Consider the following 25,844-nt stretch of genomic DNA (forward strand, 5'->3'; position numbering starts at 1 on the left):
GCCACTCCCAACCATTAGAAAACGGGAGCAAAGAGAGCCAGCCCAATGTGGCCACGGCCCCACAAACCGAGTCACAAAAACGGTGAGAGTTCTTATCTGTGCCTAAAGGTCCCGCAGGGGAAGCAGAAGGGCAGAGTGCCGCACACCCGTGAGGTTTTTCTGGTGCCGGTACAACGCACGGCACTACACTGAAAATGGAGGATCAACTACAGAAACTTGTCCTCGCATTTTATATGTAGACGTTTCCTACCGTTACGTATTTTAAAAAGTACGAGGCAAAGAGGAAGCACATCCAAATTTTAAGAGCTATTTCACACTTAAAATATAATTTCCAAAACGTTTCAGGACCAGAAGGAAGTTAAATTCCATTTATATTTCCAACATAAAATCACTCTTTTTAGTCACAGTTTTCTATGAGTGATTAGCTAGAAGGGTTGGAGAGAGGTCTTTGCAAAACAAATCCTTTCCTTGATAGCACTGGATGATCCCAGCTCTCAGACCGTACTGCATACAGATGAGAGCCATCTACTCCACAGGAACTAAGACCCAAAGCGACGCTTAACACAACACACAGGGCGCTGCCGACAGATCAGCACAACCCCACTATGTCTTCCGGTGACTTTTTTCCCTTCACCAAGAAATTACCACCACGTTTAATAATAAGCAGATATTTTTAAAGACCAGCAGTCAGCAACGAGATACGATAATATTTGCTAGTAACATGTCATGCTTTTCAAGCGCTGCTGCAACGCTGCGTAAAACATTCAGGTGTAACCTTATGAAGCTGATGTCAGAATATACTACCCCCGAAATTGGAATTTTACAGAAAGGTTTCTCATTTTAAACAAATTCTGGCCATCGAGTAGCTCACAGCAAGAAAAGTTTGTGAAAATTAACAAGTCAGTTTGAGAATGTATTTTTAAGAGGGCAATTAAGTTTTCTGCTTAGGCACCATAAATAGTAACAGGCCCTGTAAAATCTGTTATATAATAATACGATGCTGAAGCACTGAAAACTTAAGAGCACAGGAGGTTAAGCACAATGTTATGCTGGCGTTATGTGAAAAGAGGAAAGGAAAACAAAGCGTTCGTGCTAACGGGCTGGCTGGACTTTCCTGTGTTCACATAGGCCTGCGATTTGAGATGTCTTTATTTCAGATGCCTCCCTGGAGCTTTATTCGCAGCAAGCTAATTAACATTCAAGTAGGGTCGAATTGTGGGATGGGGAGAACAGGGAGGAGGGGTGGTGTCGCTCAAGAGAAGTTGGCTAAGGTACATGGTCAGTCGCAAACTTCCTAAAGAAGGAGCACTGAGGGCCAACAGAGGTAAAGGGAGTAGAATGAAGAATTAAAGGGCTCGGGTAATTTGTCATCATCTCTCAGAGCTCAGGGTCAATGATCTCTTACCTTTGGGTCGATTTTCTTAAAACTGGGATCTTCTTCATCCACCTCGAAGTAGAGCTCGGAAAGAGTGATGGACAAAGTGCCTTTTACCACCACCGAGGGTGCCACCAGCTGAGCTGGCGCACTCAGGGCGACTGGACCTGCCAAAGAGTACAAACACCAACCACTGTCACAATTACTTGCTTTTCAAACCCCGAGTACGATAATAAATAAAACAAAGATCTTAGCCTTTCCTTAAAGAGTCTTTTTATCCCAGAAGAGAACATATGTAATAGATTTACAGTTTCTCTGTTCTGCGCAAAGTTGAAGCCGCTACAATTGCAAACTGATGCATATATTACAGATGCCAAAGCCAGCTTTAGCATGGCAAGATACGATTTTCACTCAGACACATTATCCTTTTGAGAAATCTCAGCGGTTGCATTCCTTCTGTTGTATGCAATATAGGGAGAGCACACACCAACACACGAAATCTTACTGTCAGATGCATTCTGTAGGTACTGGAGAGTTTCAATAGCTTTCTACAAAGATGAAGAAAGCAGTCAAGGTTCAAAGTTGTCCAATTGTGAAGTGTTCCCTCATGGATGACAGAAATCTATCGTCAAAGTTACACAGCCTTACGGAGCCTACAGTAAAATGTTTTAAAGATGCTTTTGGTTTCACATTAAGTATTTTTCAAGGATTCCATACAGCGTTAGTGTAGCTCGGGGACTATGGGAGTAAACAGCTGGAGGGTTGGTTTCCAACTGAATGAATTTTTATTGGAATAATCGCATCTCCACAGGGCTTATCACAGGGACAGATCAGACGATCGCTGAAAACAATAGGTTCAGCACAGATCTGGCAGTATGGGATCTATTATATAAACTAACACGCACAGAAAGAAAAGAGGTTAGGTTTGTCATTTGGCTGATTATGAGGTAAAGAAATTAAGTTTCTCAGCTGCAGCATTATCTGGCTTTCATAAAACAGCCGAAGATATGAAAGTGACACCGACAATTTTGTTTTAATAAAGCATCTAAAAATGAGGTACACACGTTCAGGTAATCAATGTGAGAATAACTGACAAAACATTCAGATGAATTGTCATTTCCATCAATTGTTAGGAGGGTGATGGTCCTTAATCTCGCATCAATCTCAATGTGTGCCACTAGGACAAAAGAAGAGATGCTCTGCTGAGATCAGAGCAGCTTTGCCCTCTATTCCCAATGTACAAATACATTGTGTTTGCAGATGGGCATGAGATAGCTGCAGAACTGCCATGATTTCCCAAAGCTCACCCCCACAAATGGATGAAATAAGCAGCTATGTGTTCTTTTGCTGTCTCCCTTTGCCCTCTGTACATTAGCATGTAATCCAGAGGAGAAATAACATTTTTTCAATCACCCTCAGACATTCAATTACAGGGCAAGCAGACAGCTGTAGAAGCTGGGGCAGTCCAGGTCCTGCAGAAGACCCCTGACAATTTCCACTTCATTTCTAACCCACACCACTTTATTAGTGAGGATTACTTCTTAATCCTATTGCCATTGTCAAGATTATATAATTAAACTCCCCTTTCACCTCTATTACTGTATGAATGTATTACTAGAAGCAATGAATACATAATAAAAGAGAAGGAAACAGAGAAAGCTGTTGAGAAGAAAGCTCATGGTAGAAAGGAAGGAAAAAGAGATCCACACACATTAAGGGCTATTATTCTCCTGCTTCTTTCTTTTACTTCAGCCTTCCTACCCAAGTTTTTATTATTATTATGCTGTATTTTTAAACCTGTGGTTTTTTTTGTTTTTTTTTTTTTTTTTTTTTTAATTAAAAAGAGTGGAAAGCAATTCAGACAAGGGATGAGCAAACTGACAATAAATAATCGCTTCCACTAAATTTCATTAAATTATCATAATGTGGGCTCATCACATCAGGTTCTCAGGAAACAAGAATTATCCAAGAAATATCCTTTTTCTCTAAAGAAAATGAGCAGGGGATACCAGTTGAGAAAGCAGAAGAACACAGAGAAACTTATACTATTCAGTAATCTTATAACCCTCGAATAACAATGAAGACACTCTGTTACCCCCAGTCTCCAAACCAAGGAAGTTACTATTTACATTCTGAACTGTACAGAATGGACTCGTTCCACTTGGATTACAACATCAGCAAAGGCTGCACGAAACTTGGTCAGATTCATCAAGTTCAAGGAACTGAAGTACTGTTTTAATTTTTCTTCCAGGAAAAGTGAGGTCAAATATGGGTATGGTAGAGAACGGATTCAAACTGGGGGGATGATCGGGGGCTTAAAGGAGTTAAATCCAGTGATCGTACAGATCCTTCAAATGCAAGTGAATAATTCACATGTGATATTTTATCAGCTGAGGGGGGGAAAAATGGAAATTCTCCCAAGACTTTAATTACAAACTTGACTAATTGCCCACAGGGCCTTATGTTTCGAGGAGAGTAACAAGGTCAAAAATAAAGGAAGCTCTTGGCTGAGTAGAGCTGCTTTTCCTAAAGAAGGTTTCCTAGAACACAGGCATCTGCTCTGGAAGGCAGGAGGTTATAAAGAGCCGAGCAAGAAAACACACGGCTCTCCTCAAGTAAATCCCCAGCATCAGATGTGTACAGAAAAGTGATGTTAATGATTTGGTAATGGGCAGGAACAATGTATGGGTGTGCATTACTAGTATTATTTGCTGCAGAGCTGGCGAGATGAGAACTTAGGCAGTAAGGAGGCTGAGGAGAAATCAGATAGCTGCAGTTACCCGTTAGGTTCTCCACTTCTCTTTCCTCAATGAATGATGTGATATCGTCATCGCCTTCTAAGAGAATCTCACTTTCTGGGTTCTGATTTCCTAAGGCTTGACTCTTGATAGACTGCTTTCCCTTAACAAGTATATCTTCGTCAGGAGCTGCAACGAGAAAGGCACGGAACTCTGTCAGGTCTCAGAGACAAAGCAGTATAGTGTTGTGGTTTCCTATACAAAAATGAAAGTTCATAAAAGAAAACACAGTTTGGGACAACCTATGGGAAGTAGCCGCCTTAATCCCCTAATGTTAGGACACAACTAGTTTTAATCCTATTAAACCTGCTCAAAATTATCCCCAGCTCTCCTCAGCGGCCAACTGCGCCGCAAGCGCTGACGACAGCGCAGGGGAGCCTACAAGCGGCTCTTCCCCGCGGCTCCCGTTCGCACACCCACCGCCGACTCCCGGCCAGGCTCCGAGCCCCGCTCCGTCTCGGCGGCGGCGAGAGGCGCCGCTCCCCCGCACGCCCCGGGAGGGCACCGGGCGGGTCGGCGGGACGGCTCCCATCGCTTCCCCTTTGGGAGGGCGATGAGGACGGCGGCGTGCACCTGCCTCAATACAGCCGGAGGGAACCCGCGCGAGGCTGGAGGGAGCGGGCAGCTCGTGCCGCCGCCGAGAGCTCCGGGCGGAGCCGGGGCCTCGCGGAGCCACAGCGGCACGTCGGGAGCGGCACGAGCTCCGCAGCGAGGGCCATGCGGAGGTTTGGCTGCGCTTACCAGCTCGGAGCAGCAGCAAAACAAAGCAAAACAGAACAACAACAAAAACCCAAACGGAGATGACAGTTCACTACACAGGAGCTAAACTTACTGTGCTAAAGGCAAAAACAAAACAGAACAACCGAAAAAACAACCTCCCCTCTCCCCGAACAGTTTAAAATGAGCACGCTATTTCTTAAAGATATTGAGAATGCCCGTAGCGCTGCGCCTTTGAAAACCCTGCACCGTGAGCAACTCGCTGCAACACATTGCAGCTCACTGCTGCCTCGGAGCGCTGCCACGCAGGACGGGAGTTGTGCTGCTCGTTTGAAACCAAAATGTTACCGTGCAAACACTTCCAGCAGGAGGCAAGTCCCCAGTGGCGAGTTATACAGTTTAAATTAACTACATATATGCACATAAATTGCAAGTAATAGACTTTGCAATTAAGTAAAAAACAACAGAATAAAAATATATTTTAAAAAATCTAAAATATCCCAACAAATGCCCTGTGCTTGCTGTGGACACTACCAAAAAAAGAAAAAAGAAACAAAAATGGTTCATCTTGCCATACAGAATAGGCTTCCATTTCTGCAGGGCAATTTCTCCCCAAGCCATCGCTGCAACTCATACGTAACCAGTAAGTACAAAGTAAATTATCAAAAAGCCTTAACAGCATCATGCAAACCCAAGTTTTACTTTCTTCTACAGCACACCCATGTAAATAATGATAACTCCCATTCTGGAATTGTTCAGTGTGAGCTGAAACCCTTCTTGTCATGGAAACATGCAGCTGATGGTTAGAAGGGTTTTCCTGTAATTAACTCCCCCTGGAGGATTTGAAGTTAGCAGCAGTAAAATTACCGACAGAGAACTAACACACACCACATGCACTGGCACTCTGCGGCCCAGCAGCTTTCTGCTGAAGATCAAAAAAGTAAAACAGAACAAAACCATTCCATGGATAAAATAGAAGAGAATCAGCTTTTTTTTTTTCCTTTTTTTTTTTTCTTTTTTTTTTTTTTTTCTTTTTAATGCTGGCAAAGGACGTGTTGTTTCAGGCCCCCATTCACATTTTGGCTCCCTTCACTGTAAGATGCTATTTAGAACTTGCATTCTACCTATTCTCATGTAAGACTGAAAGCCAAAATCTAAGGTTAATATCTCTAAATTCAGCACAACTTGTGACACGTCCTGTTGTCTTACCATTAAGAACATGTAAAATCAGTATGGCAGCTTCCAACCCAAGAGGATCAGCAACACAAACACAAACCTCCTGCCCACCTTCCCACACCAAGATGTTTCTTCCCCAACCTATTTTACAGTGATTCAAACGCACACACATTGCAGAACTGCCTTTTTCAAGAGGAGATTTTAAACGGAGCTTCTTTTAGTCCATTTTTGCAAACTGTTTTCATTCTGTCATCTCTTTGCAGAGCTAGTTATCCATACTTCCTGACCTGCACTACAGCACGCAGGACTGTGTACATGTGCAAGCACATGGTGGTGTGCCACAGGGCTGCACACTGCACACAATGACTGCACACTGCAGCACACTGAGCCCAGATCTGCTTGTTCTGCACCAGGCTGAACACAGCACTGTGCCTACAGCCCCCAAGCACAGAGGCACACGAGTACCTGTGCAAAACTGGAATACAGTCCTCATCAATTCACTTTTGCTTTGCAGATGAATGCACTTCAGCAGGCCACAGTACATTTCTTTCTGTATTTACCAACTAGAGATGCATGCCACCACGCGGCATGCTTAGTTCTCTCTTGACACATTCGGTTCTCACACACGTACAGGGGTGATGTCATGGCCCAGGTCCCAAGCCCTGCTCAGCCATCTGCTAGGTCAGGTTGCTTTCTGCCCCTTCTTGGCATCACCACACCTCCTGGCTCCAGCCCTGTAGACCTCCACTCATTCACTTGTACGATTTCAAGATCAAGACCAAAAGGTACGGCCTGTGTTGTGCACAGAAGGTGACAACCTGCTGGAAGTGTGTTTACCTGGCATACTCGTTCTTCTGGTACATTTCACTACTGCATTTCCGCACAGTCTTTCCCAAACAGACTATAGAGGCCCACTCTCAAGGAGCTTTTTGCTAATATATCTGCATAGAGCTTGATTTGTTCCAGTTCCATCTCTGGAACACTTGGGAGTAAACATAATCATTTAGTTCCCAACATTCCCAGGACAGGTTATTCTGAATTATTTGTCTACAACTTGAAGAAGAAATACAATTTTTAAAAGATATTTTTAAAAAATCAAGTATCAGGAAGCACCCTACACAAGATAATTTACTACAACAGTTTGTATCTTTAATGTCTGGCAAAAGTATGAGAAAAAGCAATTCTCAAAAAGGAAAAGATAAAAAAAAATTCCTCTCACTTTGTTTTACCAGAAAAACGCCTCCTAGATGCTCCCCTAAGTTATTTATCTTATTTTTTTATAAGACAACATTAAGAAAAGCATGCACTTTCCCATCAGATCGTTCAAATAACGTTTTTCAGACTTCCTTTTCATCCTTTGAACCAAGGCAAAGAAAACTGACCAGTCAAGTTCAATACTGTATACAGCCAGTGCTCCGCACTTTCAGCCACAAGCCATAATGCTCTGAGGGCGGCTCCAGCTGCAACACAACTGCTCTCCAGTCCAGCCCATCCCCCACCCCCTCCACCCAGTTCTTAAGAAATTAAAATAAAAAGACAAAATCACCTGTTCTAACAAGCCAGATACTACATTTTCAAGCAGATAACGATTATCCTGAAAAATCATGTTCTGAGGGGGTCAGGCTCCAGCTAGGAGAGGCTTCAATTAGTCATTTTTGCATGATGTTTTACCTTCCAGGAATAGAATTCTGACTTTCACAGGTATTGTAAATATTTTGGTTCTGTTTCTGAACAGTAAGTGGAAGGAAAAAACAGAGAAGAGTTAACTCTTTCCATCACAAACCATCCTCACCTCTCTTTCCATCGCCCCCAGGTACGCTGCTAGACTTTTATAAATACCCAGTTTGGAAAGATTTTTTTTTCCTTTGAAAAATTACCTAAAGCCTTTTCTTCCCCCAGGCAAGTTAATGTGAACTTGGGAATGGCAATTAAATTGTCAGAATTAAAAAATTTGTTTTTAACTAGAAGGTAGCCAGAAGTATAGTCATGGGGCTGGTATTGATTGTCTGAACAGAGAACATCAGTCTTCAGGTATTTATTCTGCCACCTCTGCACCAGAGGCTCTCCTTCAAATCAAATCAATCCCTGGAAAAGATTGGTTCTTGCTACTACGACGCACAACCAGGCTGCAACAGAGCTGATTGTTGTTGTTCTCTGTAGGTTTTACCAAACAATATCCAGGCTTCTGATTGCTTCTGAAGCTTTTTCACAGTTGCAAATGGTGATCTTTGCATGACTGTGAGCTTTCTGGGACAGGGAATGCATCTGATTTGATTTGCAGTTGCTAACGTGTACCTACCAGTGTACTAAAATTCATGCTACATAGCATGCAATAGTACATTTCCATTATTAATGCATTATTTTCCCTTTCAGCAAGATCCCGTATGTCCAATTTCAGGTTTTAGTTTTGTTCTATTTTCTTTTTAGAAAAGCTTAAATAGGCAGCAGGGAACCTTTGATTCATCATTTTAAAATGCTTTTTCTTCAGAGACACATAAAATTAATTGAAATAGGATAGTTAATGATAAATTATTGATAAGTAATGATAAAAACATCAAGGAAAATCCTGCTGCAAATTCTAAGGATATTCACATCCTGGAACCAGGGTCTGAAAATCTGGTTATGAAAATCTGAAAACAATGCTATTTTCTCACCTGAAATTGGTTAATACAAAAAAATTATAAGCACATTTGAGAAACAAAAAAATCAAATGATTATTTAGGCTGACCCTTACAACAACTCCATCCTTTCACACACACACACCACCACCAACAGCAAAACCACTTTTACATTTGTATGCATTACATGTAGCTTTTAGTTGAACTTCAGTGTGTGCTTTGGTCATCTTACACTTTGCCAGTGGAGAGTCCAAGAACAGGAGCGTTGCATACCTATCTACACTCATGGAAGACAGTCATAAGCTGTGCTTTCAGAAATCACAGAAATAAGGCAAACTAGAAAATTCACTTGATATATAAATAAACAGAATGACAACAGACAACTAGGGTATTATGCAATTAAATTCAGAATAAAATGACATCAAGAAGTTAAATATAACTGAATACTGTAATGGATGTCAAATGCTGAACAGAAGGAATGACCAAAAGAAAAAAATTAGCCCCATTTCAATTACCGTGGTTAGCTATCAACTATGCTTTGTCAGACAGGGCTACCTCTATTCAGCTTTATTTTGTATTGACAAAAATTGTACTCCTGTCAATTACAAACCAAGTATGAGCGATAGCCCTTGAAACAATGGCATGGATTAATGAAAATATCATGTCACTGTGAAAGATGAATAATTCTACTAGACTGTTTCATTCCTATGAAAAAATAAGTTACACAAATACAGGTAGGAGCTGTAAATATTTTTGCGGTAAAAATAAGAGTTATTTTTCAATGTTCTGTTAAACAATATAAATATTAAACTGGAACACGAGGAGAATACTTCAAAATGTGTCGAGACCAATTTAATCTAAACTACACGATTTTTAAAGGGGGCAGTTTTTTATCCAGTGGCATTAAACAGAAAGAAATCTTGGGTCATTAAAGTCTAGAGCACAGAAACAACAAACAGTATTAACAACAACAAGCCCCAGAGCAAAAAGTGGGTTAATTAATTCTACATCTTGCTCCTCTTTCTATAGAGAATGATGTAGGTCTCTATGAACATTGCTTTTAGATCACTTTATTGACTATTCTCTGTATGGTCATTTATTTTAAAGGACTGATGTCACATTTGGCATTATATCAGCTGACATATTGTAGACATTTTCTTCCAGAAATGGCTCTTTAAGGCTGAGTGCAAGAGGTTAAGATGCCTGATAGAAACTAACTTTATGACAGCAATGCTCTTCTATGCCCATACAACAGTCTTAATAATTTTAAATTAACATGAAGTGAATGTCTCCACGTATAATATGCATGTGTGTATGTATATATATATCGGCTATAATTCACAGACTAAAAAAGACAAATAATACCTACATTTAAATGATTCTAATTAGTAAAGTGCATTCAAGGGGAAGGGTACTATTTTAATTGTAATCAAATTATTTTTAAATATAATAAATATTTTTCTTCATTGGATCACAAAGACAAACATTCCAGACCAAAACCCAAAGTTCACTAGCTTTGGATTTTTATCTTTTGTTTTGTTAGAGTTCCAAAAGTGAGTGTTGCTTTCATTTAGTAAATGCATTCCTATAAAACAGATAGCAACATATAGCTGAGTGATCCCCAATAATAAAACAAGGGGGAAAAAAGCTGTTAAAAATGTGATCTGTTTTGAAAATCACCAGGTAGGAGTCGTCAGTACCATTTATTGCTTGAACAATATGTTCTGGCATTTGTTACTGTTTCTTCCATGTCAAATCCTTATAGAAATCCTTGAGGACGTAAACACACACGAGGTCTGAATAAAGTTTAGCTCTAGAACTGCTATTTTTGTTTTCATCTGTCTGTAAGAATAGGCAGATAGATGCAAAGGCTAACTGAAATAATTGCTGTGAATCTCTGACTATTGTCTTTTGAAGTTACTAAGTCATAAACAGGTAATCTACCGGAAGAACGTGTGTCCAAGGATTAATGGCAAAATGACATATCCTTCTGTTGTATTTAGTTAAGAACTGTATTTGTAATCACTGTACACAGAGTGTGCACAAGAAGCCATCTCTCACCTAAGATGTAATGAGGGTGCTTAACAAATACCAGCATCACTTTTAATAAGCAATGGTCAGTTCATCTGTGTAAGGAGCATGTCCAAAATGCAGTGACAAACCTTTTGGCGTTTGGGACAATTTTATAGCACCTTCTAGGAAGGAAGGTCTAACCTTCCCACCAGGTATTGTAACCTGCTGCTATTGGCAAGAAGCAGTTTTTACACTGACCGTGTTCTCCAGCTGCTTTTAGTGTCGCTTCAGGATGTGTCGATCCGAGGGGGTTACGCACAAATCGTCGCCGGCGCCGCAAGTCATCTTCCCAGTAGTCAAGGCGCCAGAACTCACGAGGACGACTACAATGAAACAGAGGAGCCACATATGTTAGCAATTATCAAACAGCATGGTAGCACTGAATTTCTGCATAAAGCTCTCCTTGTTTGCGCTGCCTTTTTTTTCCTTCTTTTTTAACCTCCCCCCTTTCTGCAATCTTTTACTTAGGTATGTCCTTGAAAATAACAATATCACCTTCCAGTCTAAGGAACTCCTTTCCCTTTTTTCTTGGAAGGTGAAATGAGCACTAAATACATCATTTTGAAATGAATTGCTGACAGTGTGATCAGTTTCCCCACACTCTAGTGGCATGTGCTCCGATTTCAGCCTCATTTCAGCCTCAGCAGGGCACCTTTCTCAGTGACTGCATTTATAAACCAGAATAGGGAAAAGGCTATTATAAATATGGTATAGCATTACCTATATTAATCAAAGTCTGTCCCCCTTCATTTTTCTTCCTAATTTGTGCCTTTTTGCACAAGGTCAGTAAATCATACCATGAATTCTTGGTCCAGAAAGTGTTAACTTTAATGAATACCTCAGTTACATGGTTATGTATGTGATAATAAAATATTACTCTGTTTAGATGTGCAGGAATTTAATTAAAATAATCTCTTAAAATATTCATTACATTTAGCCCCTGAGGCTTAGAACAACACAAGAAAATGCATTTCTTTTCCATTTACTGTTTTTAAATAAACCATTCCAGAAGAGTGAAATAGCAATCTATTTCCAAGCAAATCAGATTGGATTTCTGCTTTATGTAGTTGTGTTTCTACATTTAATTAAAAACTACATGTTATGATGTGTAATAATTGCTATATTGAAGGCATACCTTTAAAAAATTACATCTAGAAAAGGTTACATCAAATTCATTATTTTCCATTGTACTCTCCAAATATATGTAGATCTTTTTAATATGGTCATATATAAGCACCAGTTACTATCTCGTTAGATGATCAAGACTGAACACCACTGTAAAATGATATTTTAGCCTAGAAAACATATTAAAAAAAAACAAAAAAAAAAAAAACAAAAAACAAACAAAAAAACCCACAAACAAACAAACAAACAAAAAAAACCCACGATTTCAGGAAGAGCAAAATAAACAAACAAAAAGCGCCTGACACACAGAATGGGCATGATAGGTTTATAGCCTGAAAACCTGTATGCTCAAGTTATAAAATATTGGCTTTGTTTGTTAACATAACTAGTACTAAAACAATAACTGGCAATGTACATATATTCCAACCCTGGTCCAGCAGCTAATAGAAAGTATAGCTGTCAAAACTGACAAATGAATAGCCATAACTAATTTACAGATCCCCATGTTAAAATTACCTGATATCTATATTCTTGGTTTCGAGATCTAAAGGCAGAAATTAGTTTTATTTAATGTACACACAGGTTTCAAGCACACATAGTAACAAAAGCCACAACCATTTGCATAGCCCTCCTTTTAAACATAATTCATAGATATTAAAAAGCTGACAAAATAATCCTATCAAAAAAAAAAAAGAGAGAAAAAAAAGGAGTCTATCCCTACTTCTTGCCTGGTTAATTTTGTGCCTTTTTTTCTAACATGAAGGAAAAGGCTGTGCTATTCTTCATCATCCTGATTTCCAAATTTCAGAAAAATACTGAAGTATTTGCAACAAATATCTCAACATCTTATACATGCATTTTGCGTGTTACAGACAGGCAACGATTTGAGTGCTTTGATTATAAAATCTAGTGGCTTTGGAATAATTAACCAAACAAAGCAGCACAAAACACAGGAAGATTCAAAGCTCGATTAATAACTTAAAATTCTCCTTTAGCGATTGTAGAAAAAAGGCAGAACGCAGCTGGCTATGTGCATGCCTTTGATAGTCGAAGAGCATGGATAGGCACTTCATCATTCTGCCTACCTACATTTATCTGTTAAAATTATTATCAAATATCAGCCAGGATGCAGTCGTGAATCACAGACTGCTCCTCGTCTTCAGGGGAATGATACAATGAGGGTCTATTCATCAGTATGGCAATCGGCACAAGTAATTAGTTCCCTAGACTGAGATCTCCTACAAAGCTTATTTCAGTCAGCACCACAAACATATGACAATGAAAAGCTAATGGAAGCTGCTAAAATTTGTTAACCTCTTCTGCCATCAATCCTTCTGGTATTCTGTGCCACAGTATTATGCAAAGATGGTAAATTATTAATTTGTCATTCATCTATCTTTCTACAGTTTTGATAGAATTAAGTGTTGTCATTATTCTGGATAATATTTTAAATTATACTGTATTACAGTGCTGTGTTAAAATTATTAGAAAAATAGGAAATGATGATCAAAATATTCTCCTGAAACATAATATATCTTTAGTCCCACACCTTTGCTTTCCATTCACCATATGAAATTTAGATAGGATTGCTCTTCATCAGTTCAATGACTATTCACAGTTAACATACCAACTATTCAACTGCATATCTGGGTATTTATAACTATTTGAAATCACTGTGTGAGGAGGGGAAAAAACGTTCCCTTTATGCAAAGACAAATACCCAAGAAAAATAAGTGTACAGCCAGAAGTAAGCACCTATTGTCTAACTCTTAAAAATGAGCCACATCTAAGAGCAGCTACTGGGACAAATGTGCATTAGTACCAGTGTAAGCCAGTAAACCAGAACAACTCACTCACAGGTATGACCAACAGACTGCTCCAGCCCCACCCCAAGCAGGAATGCTGTAACATGCCCTCTTTACACCTCTACAGCCAGGGGGAGACAGATGTAAATACTGCTCTGCTTGGCTATGGATTGCTAGCTGAAAGACAGAAGCATAATGAAGCACAGATTCAAGTAACCGGATTTTGAGAACAGTCCAGTGCTGTTAACTAAGGAGTTTTTTTTTGGTTGTTTGTTTTAACAAGAGAAGCCTCTGGCCCTGCAGTAAAGGCTGCCATATGGACTAAAGGTGCTATATGGACTGGATCAATGAACATAAGTACTCAATTAGTGTAAGTGCAAGAGCAACGTTCCTCAGGGGACTGGGGATTTATGAATTATAAATCGTATGATTTGCATGGATTTGTCAGGGGCCTCACTAACATGATACACAGTAATTGGTGGCTCCTTAGTAACAATACTGAATGAATACTTTTATATTAAATGTCTTATTCAAATAGAAATACTGTGACATTACTTTCTTCTCAAATAGTTCTCCAAATTGCCAGCTGCCTGCTCAGATTTGAGATAAAGCTTTCTTCTCAACTCCCATTTAACTAAGTAGATAGTTAAAATTGTACAGTTTAGATGAAATACATAATAATCAATATAACGTTTATAACAGGATTTTGAGCATGTAATGTAAAGGAAAAGGATACTTCACTGTTTACATGCCAACATATCTTAATTCCAATAACAATATCGGGAAACCTATTTTCTTTACCATTTTCAAAGATTAACCCAATTGGAAACAAAGCATACCAACTGGCCCACTAGATTTATTATGGTATTATAAGAAATGTATTTTAGGCTTGAGAATAATCTTGAGGTCCTCATATCCTAAAGGAGACTTAAATTGAATCTAAGCAGTGCAAGCACAGAGCAATGAGAGGATTGCGCAATTGCTGAAGAATTACTTCTTGTAATGTTTTATGCATTGTATATTTCAAGATATCCTGTTATCCTCATGTCCACAGATAATAATCACTTAGTATACCAGTGTGGATACAAAAAGTATTCTGCAAGGTGGTGAAAAGTACAGAAACAGTAAAACCAGACAAGCAACAGTTTGAGAGGTCTTGGGGCTGTGTTTGGGCCAACAGCTAATCAAGAATGAATGTTAAGACACCAAAGAAGCACCCAAGCAAATCTTTACATTAGTAAAGTATTAAATAAAAGGACCACAAGAAAGAGAATCAAAGAAAAGGAGAGAAAGTTGATAAACAGCACAACTTTCCAGAAAACACACACAGTAGCAGAGATTAAAACCAAATATTTAAAGAGAAATAGTTCTTGCTCTGGTGCATGGCAATTATTTCCATTAAGTGCAGATGTCAAACATTAGCCAATGTGAATTTTGTAATGCTAGAAATTATTTCATGGATGCATTCAGAAGCCAAGGCTGTTACCAGGCCACAGAATGAGAACACAGATGGTAATCATGCAGCAAGTGCAGCACCCCATTCGCATGTCCTAAGTCTGCATGAAGACACCAAGATAAATATGCATATGAGAGACTTTTTCTTGGAATTCAAACTGTAGAGTCAGGCAGGTAAGTCAATCTGCAACCAATCAATTGTTCAGAGCTCCACTAAGGCCATCACAGTGCGATCAGTCAGCAATGCCAATTTCAGAGGGGTAACACAAAGATATGAGCTAAATTAGTTCCACAGACAACTGAACTGCTTATCCATCAGAGGCAACATTACAGATTTGGAAAAAATTCTGTGAGGAAAAAAAAAAATCTGAAATTTCCTCTATTTCTAATCACATGCCTGCCAAGGCTTCTGGTTTTAAGTGATTCAAATCTTTGGTTGCTGTGGATCACCCAATAGCTCATGCACAATATCAGGGGCTACTTCTAAATTAAGTAGGAATAGGAAATATGAATGTTTCATTCTTAAGAAAAAATAAAAATGATGGGTTATTTTAATTCTGGTCAGTAACATTTCTTACTTCATATCTAGATAGCTTTATCTTTCATGTGAAACACTTCATGAACTCAAGACAGACATTTGCTGCTAGATATATAAAAAAATTTCCCCCCCCCCCCAAAAAAAAAGCAATAGGTATTCACATTCAACTGTCAACGCAAAGATAAAAGTGATGAAGTTCTAGAAAGAGCTGCAGAAATCTTGAAAGAATACTGCTAGCAGACTGTACGGCATCAAATGCAACGTACCTGCATTGATGTACCTGCTTTATCTTGCATACAGAAACCCACTGCATTTTCATGCAGCCGCATGTCTAGAATATTAAACTCAAATATCTCGTATTTTGCCTTTCAAAATACAATGCAACATATCTTTTTCCAACTGCCTTGATAAAATGTAATCTCAGAAATCAAGTAAAACATTTTCTGAAACCCTTTTCACTACTCTCTTAATAAGCTTTCACAAATCATGATTTTAAAAAAAGCTACACTGCATTACATTAATAAACTTAGATGCATGTCTAAGTATGATTCTGAAGATGGTTTTTTGTGTACAAATGTCATTAACAGTTTGTTACGTGATCAAAAATGTCTAACATTTCAGAAAACAGAACACTGAGGTAAACACTAGTAAAGTATCACCCTGAAGACTCAGCTTGACAAGAAGGTTCTCAGTAACAGCATCAAATTCAGCATCTCACCCAGAAATCCCACAAACCTGTGTCTTTGTTGCCACCCAGTAAACCTAACCAGAGAATAAAACTTAACCAACACAGTAGGAACAAGACTGCTTTACTGTAAATTAGGTGCAGAATCTGATTCACAGCATTGTCCACATTACAGAAGCATGCAGGAAAAAGGTTTAGTTAGTATTAAGTCGGTTGCCACTAAAATATTATTTGGTCAGCTATACTCTATCTTACTGTGTGTATTCCATAGCACTTTGCTGATAATATACCCTCTTTGGAATATTAAAGATTAATTAACTCCTGGCAAATGCCTTGTGATCTTTGGAAATACTGCCTACATCACACCTATATTTTCTTCAATGGCAAAACCAGTGAAAGGATATAACATTCACGCAAACATTGGTGGGGCTCTGCCATAAACTTGAATGAGACAAAGAAAGGCACAGGTGAGGCAAAGGAAAGAACAAAGGAGAGGACGACCTTCCAACTCAGGAGACTCTATGACTGAGAATGTATTTAATACTAAGAAAGGCATATCATATGCAACATGGCAGACTCTGTGCCTTCTCAGGGTACCTCCATTTTCCTCCTACACAGACATTCATATTCAGTAGTTTCAGAAGAAAGATTTCCTCAAATGGAAGCAAAAGACATCATGCATAGGGCAGGCTCTTAAACCCTACCACAGTCACTGCTGTATTGACAGCAACTGGTCATAACAAAAAGCCAAGACACCAGGGTGTAAAACTTCTCTGATATAATATCAATTATGCATAATGTTAATGCAATCTATTAGATTAGCATAGTCTACTTGCTTCTCCTAACCCTTCCCTAAGACAACATTTGACTTTATCTAAGAAGGATTTTCCAAAAGGTCTCTTGCTTTCATCTGCATTTCAGTGTTACCAAAAGGTGCGGGTTGTTTTTTTTCCCCCAGTGCTTTCAAGAGAGAACATAGTGCCATTCTTTTGCACATCTTCCAGAATAAATAGATGTTCAAAGTAGAGTGTAAGCTTCAGGCACAACATTTGCATGGAATGAGCACAAAACTGTTACTCTGGGGACCTCTGTATTGCTGTAAGAGACCGTGGTACAGTTAAAACCTTATGTGCTTCTATTGTAAAGAAAAAAACTGGAGATGTCAGCAAGGGAAGCATGTCCTACTAGATGTTTCCTTTTGTTTTCACATATAAAAAAAACAGTACAAACAGCACAGATCTGTAATTCCAAGATTTGCATTTTAAAAATTGGTACAAATGCTGTTTGAGGGCTTTAGTAAGGTAAATAGTCATGATATTATCTCTGTCTGAGCCATCCATTAGACAATGCAGTCACAACTCCCCGCCCAGGCCTCCCTACTTCTGTCCTTTGAATTACACCCCAAATCCACTCCCCTCTAACTAGCGTATGCAAAACAAAAGAAGAGGAACAATGCCAATTTTGGATATCACAGAGGCTTTCTGCTGCATTGACAAGCCTTGAACCTCTCATTTTAAAAGCAAACTAGAAAGAAATATTGACAATAAATGTTTCCATCCTTTAGAGATTATAAAGCACCATGTCAAGGTAAAGACAAGCCCAACTTTAAGGTGTCACTGCTCTAGATGATGGTGTTTTTAACTTCCAGTTTAAAAACAGCTCTGTTTATGTATGAGTTTATGTACGCTCTTCTTTGATCTTTATTAACCCCTTGGTGGCTACTCAGAACTGCAGCTTTTTTGGAGGCAACATTCTTTGAAGTGCTGGCATTCCTGTGCATGCTGATACTTCAAAGAGGGCCCACTTAAACACATGATACAGCACCAATCATGTGCACTGTGACCGCTATCTTATCTTAGGCTGATCTTATTTTGATCACTAAAATAAAGCCACACTTTTAAAGACAGTCATCTTGCAACACTGTTCAATTCTGCTGATACCTCTATGAAAATTAATTATAAATTAACTGAAAACTACTCTGTTTTTCTATAAGTACTAGGTTAGCATCAAACCTTGACTTTGAATAAGGTTAGTTCAAACATGATTCAGGCATGGAAGAAAGAATACATCACAAATTTGCAAACAAATGCTTTGACTCAGCTGCTCAAAGGTGTTTCCACATATCTCACATCCTACACCTGATTGTAGTCAGCAAGTTTTGATTTATTTTTCAAAATAAGTTTATACAGATCCCACAAGCTGCTATTATACATTCCAAAAGAAGGCACACTTAATTGCATTGCTTTTATTTTTAGATGCTTTTCTGATAATGCAGAAATTTAGTCTGCAGTAACTAGCATCCCATCCTTACAAAAAATGAACAACAGAACATAACAATATGGGTTGGATGATATATTTATGAATGGTAAAGCAGCTAGATACATCTTTATCCACTTCCTTCACCATCTCTACCAGCTCTGATGCTTTCACCACAAGCACGTGGACAGAAAGGATCTATATCTTCACACGCAAACAATCGCCCACAGAACATCTGATTCTGTAACGTACACTGAAATACTATCACTCAGATTCTTTCCAGTAGCTTGTAATTTCAGATGACAACCCTTGACCATGTCTGTATACACAGACCAACTTTTCACCAAAACATTTCATTTGTAAATTGGTCTGAACCCAAAAGTATTAAGCACGTGAATTAGAGTAAAGCATTTTCTAAAAATCTTAGTGTAAACTGGCCCCAAACTTTTCAGCTACACTGCCATTACTTCTACAAGAAACAGGATGAAATCACATTCCCACATATCTGCACTTTTAAGAGCTGTGGCTAACCCACATCCTTTTCTTTTATGGCTTTCTTAACAGCTGGATACTTCTCCTGCTTCTGTAAAAATGTAACAGTGCACCCCTCCAATTCAGCAATTATTTTACTGCTCTATGCTCTTGTAACACAAGTTCTAATTATTATTTTTAAGGGTCCTATGCAAGAAAAGTTTAACCTAATCATATTATCCTTTCCAAAAATTTGCTCTATTTTTTTCCCAAAGTTGAAATTAACATACAGTAACTAAATTAATTCTGCAGCTCAACATACATGAAAGGGAGGAATAGAAAAGATGACAAGTGACTTAGGTACAACATCTGAAGCATTCCAGTCCAGAATGAACCTAAGTGAGTTCTGTTAAACATCACTTTTCTTCAAATCAGCCTGCCAAAACGTCTTCCATTCAGGAAAGAGCAACATATTGGTCCCTGTGATTGGAATGATACTCTCCAAATTAAGAGAGATAAAGCAACTTTGGCCTGCTTACATACACCATTTATTTTGTTGGTTCTTTTTAACCTGGAATAAGAAATAAAGGAAAAATGTTTCTGGGGTCTCTAAATGACAAGATGCATATAGTTTGTTTATTTCATGGACAGAATTTGAGTGCATCTTGGGAGATAGGAAATTCCTCTTTTAAGCTCTTGGTTAATGACAAATTAATTTGAACACACTTGCCACTCTGCTTTGAAGTATACTATGAACTCTCTGAAGTCCAACGCATATTTAACAACTCTTAAAACAATATTTTAGAAAAAAAGTGTTATCAGTTTAGATTGCAGGTTAGGACACTAAAATCTCTCAGACCATCCAGCTTCAAAACTTCCATGCATTTCTTCTACTCTCTGTATAGGAACAATGATATAATTAAAATCAAAGCTTGTGTAATTTCAAAAGCAAACAAATAAAAACAATAAAAAAAAAGCACTGGCATTTCAGCATGATTTCAAGGCTAACACATCTGTCATAGCTTTAATTCAGGATTTAAAAACCCAAGGCAGGCAAGAATCTGGGAAATGACTTCATCGGGTGATGATTGCAGGAACATATGTAAGAGAGATCTCAAGTAACTGCAAACATTGTATCGCTCTGCGAGACAGGAAACAATAAGTACAAGCCAGCAAGACCACTAGGAGCACACCAAGAAAGACTCCTAACTGTTAGCATAATACCATAGCACGGTCAGGAAGCAACAACATAACCAAGAACCCTTACAAATGTTTAACTTAGTAAATATGTTTCTTATTTGAAAGTCTTGTAAAGGTGTCTAAAAATAAAGACACACCACCAATCATTATTTTTCTGGCAACACGGAGCACACGGTATTTAGCCAAGGTTTAAAAGAAGGAAAGCATAACTTGAAAACACACCTCATCTTCTTTTAGTGTTGTCACATTGTATGTGGTTGGTGAACTGAAAGGTTGGCAGTTAGCAGGTATGGCAAGCAGAGAAGCTCTAAGCTGCTCCTTCACATTACCAGCAAGGGAAGATGTTTCCCAGGAGCAGCCCCTTGCAAGGCAGCAGCCTCTGCAGACACAGCGTCCGTGAGAACCAGGCAAGAAACTGCACCTATATTCTACATCTGAGAGTGTAGAAGCAGTGTTAGGGGACTGCAGCCCAGTCAGGTGAGACAAGTGTTCACAAGATTGGGATCTGATGTGTTAACTTCTGTTTGGAAACATGCAAGCGTGTGTATCTGGGGTGAATGTCAAGAGGTAGAAAGGCACTCCATCGCCAGTTTTTCTGCTCAGCTGTCATCCAACATTTAGGTAATCAAAGTACTACTTCATTTGTGATCTCTGAGTTCTAATTTGACCTTGCCTAAATATCTGCAGTTTTAATCTCATACACTACTGAAGCTATCCATGACCTACTGATGGCCAGGGGTCAGAAAGGCTCTGAAGCCAGTTACCAGCTCCTTCTGAAAATCACAGTTATCCCTTAGCTATATTAGTGAAAGGCAAGTGCAGAAGCCACCCTTAGTAATGTTAGGAGTGTTGCTAAAGGGTTACTTGCAGAAAGCATCTATCCTTACTTTACACCTAAAACTAACAGTGTTAGCATTTTAATCTATCATTCAGGAACAGAACTGGAAACAAAGGTTGTTACAGCTTAGATGCAACAAAACAGGAAATGTTCCCTATTTCATTTCAGCAAACTTAAAATAAGCACACTAGCCCTCACCTCTTTGTCAGCATCCATAGAGATACACACTAAAAGACTTTTCTCACTCTCCAGCCAGCTACTCTTTTATTTGCTTTTAAGACAAACTTACCAGCCTCCAGAGCCACCAGGGCTAAAGTCAAATGAAAAAAACAAAAAAAACAAAAAAACCCCACAAAACAGTTCTTCTCAACACAGCACCTCATCATGGAGAAGAAGGATGTAGACAGATGTCATTCACAACTGGAAACAAAAGCCCCATGCAGTAAGCAATCCCTGTCCCGCAGACCCTTGAGATGACTGAAGCATTTCCCTATCAAAAGGGAGAATTGAGCAATGTGGGATAACACACTGGAGTGCATCCAACCCCATCACTGCAGTGGGATCTCCAAAACACTTTGAGGATTCCCATCCCTCCCGCTCAAAGCAGGGATGTGAGGGCACCTGTTGGACAAGAGTCCCAAAATGGCTGCACCTTTTTTCACCAAATGGCTAGCCTCAAATTCTGCATCAAAAATGTCAGTGGTAGCTTAACTAAGAGTAAGAATAAGCTGACCATCTATGACTTCCCTTAATACTCTGCAATACTCTGCCAGTTCCCAGCTGTTTCCAGGTCAGGTAAGTTACTGAGTCTTACGTGGCTTGTCTACTACTACTACCTTCTTCCTTCCAATGTGCCTCTCCTCCAAGTTCCCACCCAGAACAGAGGAGCAGACTTCAAACAAATACAAGTATCAGCAGCTTCAACCCTCAGGGCTGCAGTACAGATATGGAAGAATTACTACTGTGAAAAACAGCAGGCCAGGACTGTACTAATTTCTTTTATAATAATGTCATTTAGGCTTCAAAGTAAAGAGTTTTAAGCGGCCTGGGGAAACCTTACTTTCTTTACTACATAATTCCACTTGCATGTATAAATGAAGTACCTGTACAGTATGTGATATTGTTAGCATTTATGAAAAACAATGAAGAGAGCAATCTGTTAGGTATTAAAAAAACCCCTAACAAAACTGTAAACTGCATATTTAAAATCCAGGATGTAAACATGAGGGCAGAACTCTTCAGTGCCATACAATTCTCCATATTATCATTATTATTGTTATTATTTAGAGTTGTTAATTCTTGATTTAGGTAATTTTTCCAGGGAATATTATTTTTATTTAAAACCATATTGTTGTTAAATTATCATACATATATTTAGAAGCATAACCTAGGCATTTTGCATCACAATGCATTTTTTCTTCCTTGAATACGATCTTCTTCCTATACACATGAACTATATGTATAATTATCTGTAAAGCCACATCTTTCTCCATTATTCAGCTTTAGAAATAATCATGTATCATATTAAACTAAGCTAATTTCCCATTTCAACAGCTTAAGAAGAAAAACTAAAGAGCTCAAACATTTTGACAAAGTAATATAATACAACTTTTCCAAGAAACTTTATTCACAGAGTTTGTTACAATCACCACAGAATTTGTTTGTTTCCCCAGAGGGGGAAAAGGCAAAATAAAATAAAAAATTATGAAAAAAAATTAGTTTGCTTTCTTTAAAGCAATTTATGAATTTTAGTTTAGATCATTTCAAATACTGAACATATGCACAGCTACTTAGTACATCACTTTTCAGCTAAAAAAAAATTACAAATACAGTAAAGAAAACAATGGCAAAAGGATTCAAAATCTGATCTTTTGCTACAGCTTCTCAAGGTCACCAGGATTCATTTTCAGTATCACGCACCATTAACATTTACTTTGTTGTACCAGTCACTAAGAGGGATAGAGAATATGGCTTTCACAAGAGGGATGGCTTTCATCTAGACTTTCACCCTCTTTATAGGGAATAACTTTGCTAAACTTTGGAAATGGAATACATGTGTGAAGCGATACGGGAAAGCAGCAAATCACAGCCATAGCTAAGGATTACTTACCAAACTGTATGATAGAAGTAACCAATCTTTGATACTAATCACTGCAAGATGGTATTTAGATGGTATTCCCCCCCCCCCCAAAAAAAAAAAAAAAAAATCCAGTGAGGGAAGGGGCCAGAAAGAACAGAGACAGCCTGACAATTATCACAGAGATTGCAACACACCATGGGACTTGGGGTTAAGAACTTGACACATTAACAAACACAATGGTTTCTTTTGCTGTATTTTTTTCTGTGGCATACACTGAAAGGCTTTTGAGAGCTTGATAAAAGGTAAGTTGAAGGTAATTCTGATTGCCCCAAATTGTAAGATATGACTATGTCTTTACTAATCGTTAATCACTTAAAATAAAATTTTGTAACTCAAAATTAGCTATGTTATGAGAAATTTAATTTTTCTACATGGAAGCTAGTGCCTTATGTATTTATTGTATCATTTCTGTACAAAGCTGCCGAATAAAGCCATGGTGATGGCCACATTTGTCATTACAGTTTACGTACAACCAGTAGATGCCTGCTAATAGTAAACCGCTGCTCATTCACCTATGATCCTTTCCAGATACCACCATTACCACAGGCCAAGACTGTGACTTGGTGTCCATCAAACTCACAGAAAACAGTCTTAGTTCACATTCATGACAAATAAAAGTATTTCCACAGAACAACTAAGCAAAATTTCAGAATATCATCTTTAAAAAAAAACAGTCTAAGCTTTCTCTGAAGAGACTACTCTAGACAGATTGAGATGCGCTGGGACAAATACACTTCAGTTGCCCTTCTACAGGGCTCCCTACATTCATTGCAACATAAGCAGCACAAAGGAGGAAATTATTTAACCGAAACAGAGAGCAGACAAAGTGCCTTTCTTGTTGAGGCAGTAAAGAAAGCATCTAGGTGTAGAAGTCACTGAAGATAAAAACGTGAAAGCTAAGAAGCCACAGGGAGGGACTACACTGACATGATCAAGAAGAAAAAAAGAGAACAGAGCTGGGAATAAGCAGGAGAAAAGGCAGAGTAGAAAGGGGACAGCATAAAACCAGGTTTGCCTAGGACTAAAATATGGGGAAGGCAAATGGGAAATCTGATGTTGCATGAATGGTGACAGAAACTGCAGACAGACAACAGCATGAAGTGGACATTCAGAGATGGTGAGAGGCAGAGGAAAGAGCATGAGAGAGAGTATTTCTTCATCTAATTAAGGACTGTACCATGGTGCACACAAGTAGAGAAACTTATTAGGACATTAAAAGTGAGTCTTATGCTACTGCTACCTAAAAACAGGACCTCAATACTCTCAATACTGTCCTACGTTATCAGCCTGGTGTTCAGTGTTTTTCAGAAGAGGGGATATGAAGCAGAGTGTACATCTAATACATATTGGTATCACTTCCAAAACTTCTCTATCATGAAGTAATCTCGCAGTTGCTCAGTAAAACAGCAAAGATTTCAATCCTGCAAGTCATTTTTCATAACAAATGTCTCAAGCACCTTATCATTTCCCCCATAAAACTGAGAAGAATAAATACCTCTCCAATCTAGAATCACATCCTAACATCCTCAGCAAGAGTAGCAACGACCTCATGGAAGTTATCAAATGAATCCATCCAAAACTGTCAACATTTTAATGATGTTAAGATTCTTTAGTTGAGAATAGGTGACACTGTGCCTTTTCATGTTTTAATCATGAGCTCGCCAACATGCTTCAGGACATAATGAAGTAAGGCAAAGCTGGAAAACATGCTCAAGAACACACAGTGCAGAAATTGCCAAACACATTAAAATGACAATGAGAGCCATAAAGCATATTAGTACAAAACTAATAATAATAATAATAAAGCTCCTGGTTCCCAGTTTTGATAAAGCCTCTCTTTCAGCTGTTCTTTAAATGAAAATCTCACAAATACTTAGAAATAGCATTTGCTCTGAAAGTAATGCCTTCTATTATATTCTGTTACCAAAGACATGCCATGGTATTCCTCCATGAAGAAAAAAAAAATGGCACCCACTGGCATTCACTGATGTTTGCTGAATATTCATGGAGACAAAAAAGTGGATGTGAGCACAGTGAGGCAGTGAGTGGTGACAGTGGATCATCTCTGCTGGTGCAGATCTTTACGAGCACAGCATGCAGGCTCTTGTTCATCTCTGGTGAAAATGCTAATGGAAGTGACTATGTTAAAAAGAGTATTTTGTAGCTGAAAATTTATTCTACAAAACAGTGTTATTGTGCTCTTTGTAACTATTATAGTTTCCATAAAAATAAATAGGAGGCATTACTTTCGGAATGACCTATGTATAAAGATGCATCAAGGTCTAATACACACTACAGTCGGAAAATACACTTTCCTTATTCTTTAAAAACTTAGGATCAAAAAATGTTTGCCTTACTAAGGCAGAGTGAGTACTCATGGAAACAGCTTGCTGTGTTCATAATTTCAATAATACTATTTCAGTAATCAAACTTTAATGTTGTTATTCAGAACTACAGGTCATAAGAAATGCACAACAAAACCCACAGCTACAAATGGAATGATAAATCCATCCTGTGTTGGGTTGTCTTGTTTTGTTGTTTTACGTTTGGTTTTTTTTTTTTAATATATGTGGT

General features: G+C 38.5%; 1 protein-coding gene across 6 annotated transcripts in view; it reads right to left on the reverse strand.

Annotated features, from left to right (window-relative positions):
• The window catches only part of LRBA (LPS responsive beige-like anchor protein), a 344,265-nt gene that overhangs the window by 152,461 nt on the left and 165,960 nt on the right, over positions 1 to 25,844 (reverse strand). For all 6 annotated transcript variants that reach the window (XM_085546513.1, XM_085546512.1, XM_085546511.1 and 3 more), the window contains 3 exons: positions 10,956 to 11,080; positions 4,156 to 4,302; positions 1,406 to 1,542 (listed from right to left, as the gene is read on the reverse strand). In XM_085546513.1, the coding sequence (XP_085402639.1) occupies positions 1,406 to 1,542; positions 4,156 to 4,302; positions 10,956 to 11,080 (409 nt within the window). The remainder of the gene's footprint in view (positions 1 to 1,405; positions 1,543 to 4,155; positions 4,303 to 10,955; positions 11,081 to 25,844) is intronic.

The sequence above is a fragment of the Coturnix japonica genome, chromosome 4 (genome assembly GCF_054131305.1).
Source record: "Coturnix japonica strain WE chromosome 4, WE-NBRP24, whole genome shotgun sequence".
In the NCBI taxonomy this organism is placed as follows: Eukaryota; Metazoa; Chordata; class Aves; order Galliformes; family Phasianidae; genus Coturnix; species Coturnix japonica.